General features: G+C 45.8%; 1 protein-coding gene across 2 annotated transcripts in view; it reads left to right on the top strand.

Annotated features, from left to right (window-relative positions):
* The window catches only part of ANGPT4 (angiopoietin 4), a 78,499-nt gene that overhangs the window by 38,434 nt on the left and 24,339 nt on the right, over positions 1-15,726 (top strand). For both annotated transcript variants that reach the window (XM_043981347.1, XM_043981346.1), the window contains 2 exons: positions 10,562-10,717; positions 12,531-12,652. In XM_043981347.1, coding sequence (XP_043837282.1) covers positions 10,562-10,717; positions 12,531-12,652 — 278 coding nt within the window. The remainder of the gene's footprint in view (positions 1-10,561; positions 10,718-12,530; positions 12,653-15,726) is intronic.

Raw genomic sequence — 15,726 nt, 5'->3', positions numbered from 1 at the left:
GCCTAGTGGCGCCCCTAGGAAACCTCAGTGTGTTTTGCATGGCAGCTGTGGTGTCTCCCCAAGGGATCCACTGGGGGAAGGAACTCAAGACCGGTGTTTCTCAACTTGTGCTGCAAGGAACCCTGAAATACCCCAAGTTTGTTTTTATTGAGCCTTCTGTAGTTTGCTAAGAAGCATTAAAAACCATTCTTTTCGATGATTTTACTATGGGGTTCCACCAAAGCTTTATTTATTTGATCTGAAGGGTTCTACCCTTGTGGACAAGTTTGAGAACCACTTCTCTAGACCAAGAGCAGCTCATTTTCCCGGGATAAATAAGGCCAGAAAGGACCTTGGTTCAGAGAATGGAACACAAAACATAAAATATTAGGCTGACAAGAGAGACCTTCAAGCATAGATTGTGTACCGGGAGAAAGCTGAGAAACCACCCAGCTGAACTCCCTTGTTTTGCAAAGAAAATGCAGCTACACAAGGGAAAACTGACTTGACCCAAGTCACGTAGTGGGACATGGACCAAGCCTAGATTAGAACACATTTCTCCTGGCTGCCTAACCTAGGCTCTTGCCACTGAATCACACAACCTGGCCTCTTGCTCATAAGGGAGGAAGAGCCCCCCTCAAGCCACTGCAGAAATTCAGAGAGCGTCTGAGGATAGAAGGCCTTGGATGGTGATCGCGAAAGGTTGTTGGCTTAGGCACCAGTGGCTCCAGCTCAGACCTAATAGTCAGCTCTTGCTTCTCCAGGGTGTTCAGTGAGGAGGCTTCTTCAGAAATGCCTTTTCTGGGCAAAGGAGGATAACTGAAAAGTATGTTTTGTGTCCACTCCTTCACATGTAAAATCTTTCTAAGTCCACTTTTCTACCTGGGCAAAGCAAGGCTAAGGAGCAAAGGTCTTGTAGGGATTTGGTATCGTTCTAAATATGCCCAGGAATTGTCTAATTCAAAGCTATTTTGCTTCCCCTCCCCCATTGGGGAGGTGGGAGAAGGGGCCCCTAGAATGGATGGAAAGCTGGACTAAACCTCTGACGTCTTCCCAAGTCAGATAACTGGAAGCCTCTTATTCCAGGATTCTATAAATCTAGTGAGCCATTCTCAGACAATATCTAGGTCTGAGTCATAGGTCTGCTTCCAATTTGCTCTTAAACCATAAGAAAGCTGCTCCTCGGAGCACCTAGGTGGTGCAGTGAATAAAGCACTGGCCCTGGATTCAGGAGGAGTACCTGAGTTCAAATTTGGCCTCAGACACTTGACACTCATTAGCTGTGTGACCCTGGACAAGTCACTTAACCCCCATTGCCTCTCAAAAAAAAAATTGAGGGGATCCAATTAGGCACTCTTTAAGGGCCTGCCCACAATGTGATACAAGGGGGAAAACAGTGTCCCTGCACCACCGCTAATTCCGCAGATGACCTTGGGAATGTATCTTCCCCTCTCCGCCCCTCAGTTTCCCCTACAGCTCTAAATCCTAAAGTCCTATATTTTCATATGTGCATTGTAGAGGTAGCCTTCTGGAGACAATGGGTCCGCCTTTGCTGTTCACGCTGTCATAAGCTTTGTAATTCTCTTCTCTGAGTGGGCACAGGTTCTCACAGGACCATGAACAGGCACCTTGGAGAGTATTTAATCCAACTCTTTCATTTTTATGGGTAAGGAAACTGAAGCCCAAAAAAGTTGACTTACTCAAGGGCCCACAGTTGGTTAGTAGCAGAAACTGAATTTGGACGTGGGTTCTGTGATTCCTAATCCAACGCCCTATCCATCACACTGCCTGCCTCTTCCCAGACCTTCCCTACCACCATCAAGCTCAGGGCAAGACTTGCTCACATATTCTAACAGGAGCAAGCTCTGAAGTATGTCCTAGATATCCATTGCCATTCCTGCTCCCCACCTAGACGGAAGCCAAGCCCTAGCCAGACCGTAACACCCTAAAGCAGGACTGCCAGCGGTCTGAGGGCCCTGAGACTATCCCTGAGGCCTCCAACAGATCCTGGAGAATCTCAGGCAAACCTCTCAAGCAATGCGAAAGGGTTAGAATGTTCCTAGGGGATATGAAAAATACAAAAGCCATCTCTCTCCAGGGGGTATGAGGGAACCATATGGAGTGCAAGGGTCAAAGGGGAGATGCAGTATATATACGGCTAAGGAAATATAAAGTATATATAAATTAATACAACCTTATGTCAAGGTTGCTAACAATCAAGGGCAGGGAACAGGAAAGGTCTTGTCTAGGCTATACTGGCTTCTGATCTCATCATTCCATTGAAACTTTTCTCCCCAAAATTTCCAACGAACACTTAATTGCCAAATCCAACAAACAGCCTTTTCTCTTAACCCTCATTCTCCTTGACCTCTCTCCAGCCATTGACACTGTCAGCATCCTCTTTCCCTTGATATTCTCTTTTCTCTAGGTTTTTGGGGTGTCACTCGGTTTTCTTCCTGCCTGTCTGATGGCTCCTTCTCCCTCTCTTTTGCTGGATCCTCATCCAAATCTCACTCTATAGTTACTAAGTGTCTCACAGGATTCTGTGATTCTGTGATTCTTAATTCTAGTGCCTTGCTTCTGTTAACTATTTCCTGCTTATTCTATATATAATTTGTTTGTATATATTTGTTGGCTTATTGCCTTTCCCTTTAGACTGTGAACTCCTTGAGGGCAGGGACTCTCTTTTGCCTCTTTTTAAGTCCCTGGTGCTTAACACTGGATCTGGCACTAAATAAATTGTAGGCACAATGAATTTTTATTGACTGACTGATTGACATGACTTAGGGATTCTCCAAGTTGTAGATGAAGAGGGGTTACATCCCGGATGTGAGAGATCACTTTTGCAAAGACATAGAGTACAAGTTGGATTTTCACATTCAGGACATCCAGGAAGCAGGACAATTTGACTGGACCACTCCCAAAGGGCATTGCAGAATAGTCTAGTCCTAAGCCCTTACAATTTATATGTTGTCTCTCCCATTAGATTGTGAGTGCCTGGCAGGCAGAGACAGTCTTTTTACCTTTCTTTGTATCCCCAAACTTAGGAGAGTGCCTGGCACACAGTAGGTGATTAATAAATGCTTACTGCCTAACTGACAAAGCAGAGGAGTGAGCTCTGAAGTGCAGAGGCAATAACACCTCAAGAGAATGTGGAGGCCAAATTTAATATATGGAAAGTTAATTGGATGACTTGCCGAAATATTGGGGTCCTGGAAATAATGAGGGACCTCTAGGTTCAAAGCTCCCTCCCCTCCGAACTGCCCTTTTAGATATTTCTCCCAGGCCAATAAGAAAGGAGCCTTACAGCTTCTTTTCCACAAAAGGATCAAATTTTATTACTTGGGAATTAATTAAACAACAAAGGTGAAATTAATAAAAATCAAAGATAAGGAAGTAGGGAAAAAGAAATACAGATAAATTCTCCTAGCTATAACCTAAGTCCATACAATCCCCAGCTCGTTTCCAATTAAGCTAATTCAAAGGAATGCAGGGCTATTGTGTTCACTCACCACACCTGGGAAGTCTACTAGTTGCTAGCACTACCAAAAGCGCAGAAGAGAGAGAAGAGAAGCCCGCATTCTGGAAGCGACCTAGCCTCCCCTCAGTAAGCATTCAATCTTCCTCCCCCAAAAGGGGAGGTCCTTCAAAAACTGCCTATGGAGAGGTTTCTCCTTCTGACCTCAGTAGCATAGCCTCCCAAATGAGTCAGCTAAACTCCACAAGAAACACCATTACAGGTGACAAAGGGCTTCCCCAACTTCTGTCTCATTTGAACTAACCTACCCCCTTGGGAAGAGAGAAACAGGGATTGAGACTCCCTTTTCACAGAGGAGGAAACTGAGGCTCAGAAAGAGCGTTCTGTTAGACAGTGATTAGGTGATCATGGAAGCTGTAGAGAGGATTCTTGTAGAGAGAGGAAGCTACGCAGAAGATTCTTGTATAGGGCAGGAGTTTGGACTAGACAATGCCCCAGCTCTAAAGTTTGGTCCCTTAGCCAAGGTCATCCAGCATGTTAATGGAAGAGTCCAAACCAGACCTAAAGCAGTAATGAGGTGAGGTTCATCAAGATGACATCCAATTTGCTTCATTAGAGACACTTTTCTTCACTGAGCTTCAGTTTCCATATGAGTAAAACAAGGAGCTTGAACCAAGTGACTTTTGAAAGCCTTTCCAGCTCTGATGATGCAGTAAAAGATCACAGAATCACTGGATCTGAGAGTTGGAAGAGACCCAATGGACTGTCTAGTAGAACCTTAAAGGAAACCAGACAATAACATACCCAAGAAGGGGTCCTTCAGCTCCCAAGACAGAGAAATCCCCACCTCTCCCAGCTCATTCTACTTTTGGAAGGCTTTCCTAACATTCAGCCTAAAATTGACCTCTTTGTAACTTTCTCCTGTTACTCTGGGTTCTGCCCTCAGGGGCCAGACTAAATCCAGTCACTCCCCCACATCACAGCCCTTCAGGTATTTCAAGGGTAAACCTTCCTGGTTCCTTCCACTAATCCTCACCTGACCCTCGAGACCACCCTGGGTACCTTCCTTCGATAGCCCCTCCCTTACCAAGGTCGTTTTTCAAATGTGGTGCCCAGAACTCAACACAAGACTGCCAACGAGGTCTGAGGGAAGCTGGTTCCGGTCTGCTCTAACAGTCTACATTCTGTTCTAAGGGTCCTTTCAGCTCTGACATTGTATAGAAGGCAGAGAAATGTGGGCTTCTGGTACTGCCTCACCTTTTCTTATATTCTCCTTACCCCACTCCGAACTTGATAGGAGAGAAGAAGCCAATGAATCCTCCAGCCGTGGTCTGAAGGTCAAGGGGAAAGCCTGGATCCAAGGTCAGCTTATGGATGAGATAGGTCCTCTTTCCTCCAACTGGTGACCCCAGCTAGGTGGCAGAATGGATAGAGCATTGGCCCTGGAGTCAAGAGGACCTGAGTTCAAATCTCACCTCAGACACTTAGTAGCTGTGTGATCCTGGGCAAGTCACTTAACCCCAATTGCCTTAAACATCTAGGGTCATCTACAGTCTTCCTGATCTATATCTTGCCACTGCACTTAGTGAGGCTGGTGACCTTGCACAGCCCTCTCTCACTTAAATCTAATTCAGTGCAAGACATGGCATCCTCTTCAAGAACAAAAGACAAACAACAACAACGACCCCAGCTCCCTCCGAAGTCATTCTGACAAGTCTCTCTGTCTACTCTCCTGGGTTCCATTTACCAGCAGGGCTGAGGTTAGGTTGGAGGGAAAGGCAGAAGGCTCCAGAGAGTATTATGGGTCTCTGGTCCTGACCCTTTGGTGCCTGTGGTGTGGCGGCTGCTCTGGAGTATGGAATGATGACTCCCAGCTGTGTGCATGTGTTGGGGAGGAAGAGGGAGGAAAGGAGGCAGCCTTCCATTCTGTGCTTTCATCCTGTTCCCAAGGACAGCTGGTGACCTGCACTTGCGGCTGGGAGACAAGGCCAGCAGTCTCCTGTGGTGAATGACAAAAGCTATCCCCAGCCCTCCATCTTAAGGAAACTGTGTCTTTGGTGGCTGGCTCCCTGTTCCATCCCTTTCTATTCTCAAGTAGAGATAGGGTTTCGGGTAGCTCTGCATTAAACAAAGGTCCTAGAAATGGAGTCAGGAGCCCTAGGCTTGAGCCTGACTTTGTGTAACCTTGAATGGGTCGCACCATTCATCTCTCTCCAAACTTCAGTTTCCTCACCCATACAATGAAAGTAATCATACTAGCACTATTTATCCCAAGGACCAGTCATGGGGAAAATACTTTAGGAATCTAAAAGTGCTAAATAAATGTTTGTTGTTGTTTTGTTGTTGCTTTGGAGTTGGGGGGAGGGGATTTTGGGGGGGAAGGGGAAGACTGGGATTTCTTTAGTGGAGGTATTCCCAGTGAAAGGCCTTCTTCTACCAATGCAGGCCAGCACTGGCTCCGCAGCTGAGAGCCTTAGAGCGTCCTGGCGCACAGGGAGATTAAGTGACATGGGAGGATCGCCCAGCCAGTATGTGTCAGAGGCTGGATTTGATCCCAGGTCTGTCTAGCACAGTGCCTGACACGTGGTAGATGTTTAACAAATGCTTGTTGATCGGTTAATTGATTCCCAATACTGAAACTTATTCTTTATCCATGATGGCTCTCCTGAGTTGTTGTTATTGTCCTTGTTATAATTATCACAGACCCTTGACCTGCAGTGATACTCCTGAGACATGATTCCATGTACCCCAAAACCCCACAACCCCAGCAGCCCAGTCAGAGCTGCAGAGCCCGAAAGCCATAGCCCCGTTCTCCCAGAGAGAGGGGGGACATGAGAAGCCATGTTCTCTATTAGTGACTGTGGCCCCCGTAAGCAGGGGTGACGTTCTTCAGAGGCTGTGGTCCTGCCAGTCCTTCTGTCTACCAGACCAGCACAGAGTGATGCCAGGATTCTACATGACCTCAGCAACCTCAGGCAACCAGCATGGGAGTAAAGTGGGAAGGCGGTAACCAGTGACAGGTGGCAGCTACCTATTCAGAATCCCTAGAGTCCTTCAAGGTTCAATGCAGGTGCTATCTCCAGCCAGAAATCTGTCCTGATCTTCCTAGCTTTAGTGTTCTCTCCCTCCTCAATTTAGCATGTATATAACTTCATGTATACATATATATGACAGCTAGATGGCACAGTGGATAGAACACTGGCCCTGGAGTCAGGAGGACCTGAGTTCAACTCTTACCTCAGACACTTACTAGCTCTGTGACCCTGGACAAGTCACTTGTCCCCAGTTGCCTTAAACATCTGGGAGCATCTCCAGTCATCCTCATGTATATCTTGCCACTGGACCCAGATGGCTCTGAAGGAGAGAGGGAGGTTGGAGGCCTTGCACAGCCCTCCCTCACCTAAATCCGATTCAGTATAAGTCATGACATCACCCTGATATCACAGTCCTCTTTGGTCCTCTTCGAGAAGAAAGGACAAACAACTACAACAACATATGCACATGCATATAAACATACATATGTAAGTAGCTCCTAGAAGAGCATATGTGCACACATAAACCCTAGAGGACCTTATTATACATATGCGGATGTGGATGTATAATGTATGTATGTGGATGCATAGTAAGTTCCTCTAGGGTTTATGTTTGTCTCTGTGTCCCCCGTGCCAAGCTCAAAGCCTTAGGCTCAGCAAAATTAGTTCTAGGAGGGACCACAGAGGTCACCTAGTCCATCTCCTTCATTCGTAAATAGCACTGCCTTGGTGTTTCCAAGGAGATCAAGACGATGGAGATGGATGCCTATTGGTTTTCAGGTATAAGTCTCCCAGCATTTCTCTCTTGATTCTATGGGGAATCTACCCTAACCTGGGAGGGAGGGAAGGGGGATGATGTGATTCATAAGCCTACTCTCCCAGTCTAAAGGAATGTGAACAGTTGAAGCCATGTGAGAGCTGAGGGACAAAGAACAGGTATCAGAACAACCCACAGAAGCAGGAGAGAGGAAGGAACCCACCAAGACAAGAAGCATATTTAGACACCTAGAGAGTGGAAGTTCCAGAGAAAATAGTGCCAGGCATGAGAGATTTACAATTCTAGTGTTTCACCAGAGTGGTTCTGTGGCTGGGGGCTGAGAGCTGAAGGAAAGAAAATTATTGATTTAAAAACAGACAACTGGGGCAGTTAGGTGGTACAGTGAATAAAGCACCGGCTCTGGATTCAGGAGGACCTGAGTTAAAATCCGGCCTCAGACACTTGACACTTAAGTAGCTGTGTGACCCTGGGCAAGTCACTTAACCCCCATTGCCCCGCCCCCCCAAAAAAACCAAAAAACACAGACAACTTCCCAGAGCAAAGAATAAGAAAGAAGTCCTACTTCTCCCTAAGTACTAAATAAGTTAGTGGTATGGCTGGGAGTACTCTAGCTAGCTGGGCTGGTATTGGAAGCAAAGTCTATGCCATCTTGCCTTCCTTTACCACCCCTCCTACCCCCCATGGGTACTTTAAAAATTTTTTTAATTTATTATTTATTTATTAGCATTCTTTTCTTTTTAAATTTTTAGTTCCAAGTTCTCTCCCTCCCTCCCATTCCCTCCTCCACTCACTAAGAAGGCTAGCATATATGATATCAATTATACATGTGACATAATGCAAAACATATTTCCAAATTGGCCATGTTTTTTAAAAGCAAGAAAAATGTAAAAAGTGAGAAAATTATGCTTCAACTTATACTCAGAGTTCACCAGTTCTCTCTCTGGAGGTGGGGAGCATTTTTTCATCTTGAGTCCTTTGTAATTGCCTTGGATCATTGTATTCATCAGAGGAGCCAAGTCTTTCACAGTTGATCATCATTACAACACTGCTGTTAGGGTGCACAATGATTTCTTGGTTCTTCTCTTACTACACTTCGCATCAGTTCATGTAGGTCTTGCCATGTTTTTCTGAAATCACCCCCCTTGTCATTTCTTAGGGCACAATAGTACGCTATCATAATCATATGCCACAATTTCCCAGATTGATTCTTTTTTGTTGTTGTTTTGTTTTGTTTGTTTGTTTGGGGGCAGGGTAATGGAGGTTAAGTGACTTGCCCAGGGTCACACAGCTAGTAAGTGTCAAGTGTCTGAGGCCGGATTTGAACTCAGGTCCTCCTGACTCCAGGGCTGGTGCTTTATCCACTGCTCCAGCTAGCTGCCCCCTCCCAGCTTGATTCTAAAGGAAACCTATTCCTCCATAAGGGAGGGGCCAAGGGAAAGACTGGAGAATCACATGAGAAGGGGGGTGAAGGGAGTGACTGGAAACATTAGTTTCATAGACATAAAGATGAGGATGGGAGAGAGTGATTAACCCTGCTTACTTTGCAGAGCAGACCCCACACCACTACACTGAAAGCCAAGGAGGTTGAGTTGACTTGCTGAAGGTCCTCTTAGCAAACTCAAAATTAATTTAGTCTGGAGGTCAGGGGCTTAAACCCCAACAGTGCATCTAGGAAGAAGTGGAATATGAATCCTGTGTGGTTCCCTCCCATGGTCCAGTGGAGCACTCTGTGACAGGGAGGTGACAACCACATAAACAACAGATCTCGAACTCGGCAATGAAGCAGGACAAAACTTATCACCCAATTTCTTCTCCTACTTTCTGTTGTCCCTTACTAGGGATCTTTCCAGTGGTTTTCTGGGGCTTCCTCAAAGTAGTTCTACAAAACCCATCGTTAAATTTTCAGAGTATTTACAACTGAGAATTTTTTTTAAATGCTACAAATCAGGGTTTATATTATTATTTTATTGATTTTCTAGACTTAAAAAAGTGGATAAAATGTCAATAATGCAGATTAAGGGGCAGCTAGGTGGTGCAATAGATAGGGCACCGGCTCTGGATTCAGAAGGACCTGAGTTCAAATCTGACCTCAGACACTTAACACTTACTAGCTGTGTGACCCTGGGCAAGTCACTTAACCCCAATTGCCTCACAAAAACAAAAACAAAATGCAAATTAAATTTTAAAGTATTGTGAACACAACTTGGGGGGAGACAGTTGTTAAACATTTACTTGCACACCTTGCTTCCCCAAGTAGTTCTCTCCTCAGAAATTTTAACATTAGGGTCCCCAGGGGCCCAGCCATGAATCAGGGTTTCAATTTTGGGGCAGCACTATTCAAATAAATGACAATAATAGTTCATATTTCTATAGAAATAACTCACATTTATATAGCACTTTTCAGCCTACAGAGTACTTTCTTTACATCAGCTTGGTGAGGTAAGCGGTGCACAAATTATTTTCCCCATTTCTTAGATGAGAAAAGTGAGGGTCAGAAAAGTTGGTTTTGGCCACAATTGTTCAAACTGTTGTTCAGTCATTTCAAACTCTCCATGACCCCATTTGGGGTTTTCTCAGGAAAAACATGGGAGTGCTTTGCCATTTCTTTCTCCAATTCATTACAGATGAAGAACTAAGGCAAACAAGATTAATTGACTTGCCCAGGGTCACACAGCTAGGAAATGTCTCAGGCTGTCTTAGCTCCTCCTGACTCAATCCACTTCATTACGCAGCTGCTTGTCCACAGTTACATAGCTAAGAATTGATACATGTAAGATGTGAACCCAGTCTCTTGTCTCCAAGTTCTTGTTCTTTCCACTATACCTGCCTGTTTATCTGTAATAAATAAAATAACAGTGATCATACATTTAAAATTAACCATTGTGGGGGCAGCTAGGTAGTGCAATGGATAGAGCACCAGCCCTGGATTCAGGAGGACCTGAGTTCAAATCTGGCCTCATACACTTAACACTTACTAGCTGTGTGACCCTGGGCAAGTCAATTAACCCCAATTGCCTCACTAAAAAAAAAAAATTAACCATTGTGCCTATTTTGCCAGTGAACCCTCAAACTCTTTCAACATGTGATACCCCTTTTCCTAAAGTAGACTCTCCCCAGGAGCACAGGCCATGAACTGAGAGGCCGAAGGACCACTTACTCCTCCTTTGGATTGGTTCTCTAAAGCAAGACCCTTACTGCCTCCCCAGTGGACAATCACCACTGAATGTATGCTTTATAGCATGACTGAACCCCTCCCTCTGCCGTAACCCAGTCATTATGTTCTCTTTCTTCCAGCTGGAGAGCTACATCCAGATGAATATGAAGTCAGACATGGTTCAGATCCAACAGAATGTGGTCCAGAACCAGACAGCGACCATGCTTGAGCTTGGCACCAATCTGCTCAACCAGACAGCCCAACAAACAAGGAAACTCACTGATGTGGAAGCCCAGGTACAGGACGGGAGAGAGGAGGATTGAGGGAAGGGATAAGAGACACAAGGACAGGCCCAGAGGGGTCTAATACGAGATGAGGGTGGGGATGAGGGTGGAGAGGCGACTGGGGATAAGGGAAGAGAGGGGTAATGTCTGAAGGACTGAGGAGAATAGGACAAGTCAGAGTTAAAAGTATTCTAGTGGTACAACGGGAGCCCCACCTGAGCTGAACAAAACTCTTCTCCAGGATTCTTAGCCCTAACCTAAGGTCATGGAACCTCTGAATTTAGAATGAAAGGACCTGAATTGTAATCCCTGCTATGCTCTTTGTGACTTGGAATCACTAAATCCTAGATTTAGAACTGAAAGAGAACTAGCTCAGAGGCCTTCTTGCCCACCCCACGCCCATTTTACAGGTGAAGAAACTGAGGCCCAGCACTTGCCCAAGATCATAGAGCTTATAAGCATCAGAGGCTGAATTTGGACTCAGGGCTGTTGGGCCTCAGTTTCTCCAATTATAAAGCAAAGGGTTAGAGCTTATGACCTCTAATGTCCCTTCCGGCTCTAAATCCTATGTTAGCTACAGGGACTGATGCAGGGTATGTTTACAACCATGGTGGAAACTTGACAGGAGGGGCGTGGCTGTAAGGAAGTGGGAAATTAGGCCGTTTCCACCAATCTCCTTCTCTTGCCCATTGTCCTAACCATCCTTTGAGGGAATAAGGCAGCTGTAGGGTTGGAGCTCACCAGTTTAAGAGATGGGGAATCTTTGTGGAGAAAAGAGGAGGCAGCCCAAAACTTTCAGGAAACGGGGCAGGTCAGAGAAGCCATGAGAAGCCATGGTACTTTAAAACTTGGAGAGACCTTAGAAAGCATCACGTAGAAGGCCTTCATTTTACACATGGGGGAATCTGAGACTCAGATAGCAGAAAGACTAGCTCAAGATCACACAGCTAGTCAGTGGTAGATTTGAGACTCCGACCAAGGTCTCTGGCCTCCCAGTCCTCCTAAGGTTGGCCCCAAGCCAACCTATCTCCTTCCCCTCCAGGTTCATCCCTGAATCAGTCTTCTGCCTTGTGACTCCCCCTACCTTCTCCTCTTAGGACCTATGGGTGCTAAGAGCCCAGGGCTAATGAGTGGGAGGGCTGGAGTTTGGTTCATTTGGAATCTGGTTGGCTTCAGCCTGTTCCCCAGACAGCCCCCTTCACCCAATGATAGGGGCTATCCCACTGATATAGTTAATAAGGGGGACAACAGAGTGTGGGAGAGCTCCTGAAGCCCATCCCTGATGCTGGTAGGGACCAGGGGTTCAGGAGAATCTTCTTATAGGAAGGAGAGCTTTTGGTGTATTAAGTGCTATGCTAGGAAGGGCTGCTAGTTTCAGGGCCCAACCCCACAAACCACCCACCATGCTTGGCCCCTCCTCAGGTCAACCTACTTGGATTGGCCCTTGGCTTTGGGAAATTTTGGAGTCTAAAAGGGGCACACCCACAGGGAAGCAGGGAGACAAGGAGGTACCAAGAGAGACCCTGTAGGCCCAGAGCTGAGAACCAGCCTCAGTGGTAGGGCAATGTATGTTCAATACCTAGAGCCAGAAGCAAGGAGGCCTGGGTTCCAATCCAAACTCAGTCATTGTTCCCTTAGCGACCTTGGACAAGTCACCTCCCCCTGCTGAGAGAGAACAATAGGGAGTGATGGAAAGACCTGGGAAGGGGGTTAGGATACCTAGGTCTGAGTCCCAGTTGAACCACTGAGGCCTTCTCTGAGGCCTTGGGCAATTTCTCTTGGCCTCAAAAGTACTATATACATGTCCCCTCTGTCCCCTGCACAGGTACTGAACCAGACGTCCAGGATTGAGCTCCAGCTACTTGAGAACTCACTATCCACCAACAAGCTAGAGAAGCAGCTGCTCCTACAGACAAATGAAATCCACAAACTGCAGAATCGGAACAGGTACAAAGGCAGAGAGAAAGGGGGCAGAATCTCAGCAGTGGGCTGGCCTGTCCAACCCTAGTAACCAAAGAATGCATGGGAGGCAACAGAGAGAGATGGAGATGGAGACAGAGAAGAGACAGAGACAGAGACAGAGACAGGGATAGGGATAGGGATAGGGATAGAGAAAGAAATGGAGATAGAGACAGACACAGGGACAGACACAGGGATAGGGATAGGGATAGGGATAGAGATAGGGATAGGGATAGGGATAGGGATAGGGATAGGGATAGGGATAGAGACAGACACAGGGACAGAGACAGAGATAGGGATAAGGATAGAGATATAGAGATAGAGACAGAGACAGGGACAGAAACAGAGACAGAGATAGGGATAGGGATAGGGATAGGGATAGAGAAAGAAATGGAGATAGAGACAGACACAGGGACAGAGACAGAGATAGGGATAAGGATAGAGATAGAGAGATAGAGAGATAGAGACAGAGACAGGGATAGGGATAGGGATAGGGATAGGAATAGAGAAAGAAATGGAGATAGAGACAGACACAGGGACAGAGACAGAGATAGGGATAAGGATAGAGATATAGAGATAGAGACAGAGACAGGGATAGGGATAGGGATAGGAATAGGGATAGAGACAGACACAGGGACAGAGACAGAGATAGGGATAAGGATAGAGATATAGAGATAGAGACAGAGACAGAGACAGGGATAGGGATAGGGATAGGGATAGAGACAGACATAGGGACAGAGACAGAGATAGGGATAAGGATAGAGATATAGAGATAGAGACAGAGACAGGGACAGAGACAGAGACAGAGATAGGGATAGGGATAGGGATAGAGACAGACACAGGGACAGAGACAGAGATAGGGATAAGGATAGAGATATAGAGATAGAGACAGAGACAGGGATAGGGATAAGGATAGAGAAAGAAATGGAGATAGAGACAGACACAGGGACAGAGACAGAGATAGGGATAAGGATAGAGATATAGAGATAGAGACAGAGACAGGGACAGAAACAGAGACAGAGATAGGGATAGGGATAGGGATAGGGATAGGGATAGGGATAGAGAAAGAAATGGAGATAGAGACAGACACAGGGACAGAGACAGAGATAGGGATAAGGATAGAGATAGAGAGATAGAGAGATAGAGACAGAGACAGGGATAGGGATAGGGATAGGGATAGGGATAGGAATAGAGAAAGAAATGGAGATAGAGACAGACACAGGGACAGAGACAGAGATAGGGATAAGGATAGAGATATAGAGATAGAGACAGAGACAGGGATAGGGATAGGGATAGGAATAGGGATAGAGACAGACACAGGGACAGAGACAGAGATAGGGATAAGGATAGAGATATAGAGATAGAGACAGAGACAGAGACAGGGATAGGGATAGGGATAGGGATAGAGACAGACATAGGGACAGAGACAGAGATAGGGATAAGGATAGAGATATAGAGATAGAGACAGAGACAGGGACAGAGACAGAGACAGAGATAGGGATAGGGATAGGGATAGAGACAGACACAGGGACAGAGACAGAGATAGGGATAAGGATAGAGATATAGAGATAGAGACAGAGACAGGGATAGGGATAAGGATAGAGAAAGAAATGGAGATAGAGACAGACACAGGGACAGAGACAGAGATAGGAATAAGGATAGAGATATAGAGATAGAGACAGAGACAGGGATAGGGATAGGGATAGGGATAGGAATAGGGATAGAGACAGACACAGGGACAGAGACAGAGATAGGGATAAGGATAGAGATATAGAGATAGAGACAGACACAGGGATAGGGATAGGGATAGGGATAGAGACAGACACAGGGACAGAGACAGAGATAGGGATAAGGATAGAGATATAGAGATAGAGACAGAGACAGAGACAGGGATAGGGATAGGGATAGAGACAGACACAGGGACAGAGACAGAGATAGGGATAAGGATAGAGATATAGAGATAGAGACAGAGACAGGGACAGAGACAGAGACAGAGATAGGGATAGGGATAGGGATAGAGACAGACACAGGGACAGGGACAGAGACAGAGATAGGGATAAGGATAGAGATATAGAGATAGAGACAGAGACAGGGATAGGGATAAGGATAGAGAAAGAAATGGAGATAGAGACAGACACAGGGACAGAGACAGAGATAGGGATAAGGATAGAGATATAGAGATAGAGACAGAGACAGGGACAGAAACAGAGACAGAGATAGGGATAGGGATAGGGATAGGGATAGGGATAGGGATAGGGATAGAGAAAGAAATGGAGATAGAGACAGACACAGGGACAGAGACAGAGATAGGGATAAGGATAGAGATAGAGAGATAGAGAGATAGAGACAGAGACAGGGATAGGGATAGGGATAGGGATAGGAATAGAGAAAGAAATGGAGATAGAGACAGACACAGGGACAGAGACAGAGATAGGGATAAGGATAGAGATATAGAGATAGAGACAGAGACAGGGATAGGGATAGGGATAGGAATAGGGATAGAGACAGACACAGGGACAGAGACAGAGATAGGGATAAGGATAGAGATATAGAGATAGAGACAGAGACAGAGACAGGGATAGGGATAGGGATAGGGATAGAGACAGACATAGGGACAGAGACAGAGATAGGGATAAGGATAGAGATATAGAGATAGAGACAGAGACAGGGACAGAGACAGAGACAGAGATAGGGATAGGGATAGGGATAGAGACAGACACAGGGACAGAGACAGAGATAGGGATAAGGATAGAGATATAGAGATAGAGACAGAGACAGGGATAGGGATAAGGATAGAGAAAGAAATGGAGATAGAGACAGACACAGGGACAGAGACAGAGATAGGGATAAGGATAGAGATATAGAGATAGAGACAGAGACAGGGATAGGGATAGGGATAGGGATAGGAATAGGGATAGAGACAGACACAGGGACAGAGACAGAGATAGGGATAAGGATAGAGATATAGAGATAGAGACAGACACAGGGATAGGGATAGAGACAGACACAGGGACAGAGACAGAGATAGGGATAAGGATAGAGATATAGAGATAGAGACAGAG

The sequence above is a fragment of the Dromiciops gliroides genome, chromosome 2 (genome assembly GCF_019393635.1).
Source record: "Dromiciops gliroides isolate mDroGli1 chromosome 2, mDroGli1.pri, whole genome shotgun sequence".
Taxonomy (NCBI): domain Eukaryota; kingdom Metazoa; phylum Chordata; class Mammalia; order Microbiotheria; family Microbiotheriidae; genus Dromiciops; species Dromiciops gliroides.
Note: the sequence above shows the minus strand (reverse complement) of the source record. Positions and strands in the feature narration are given on the sequence as shown.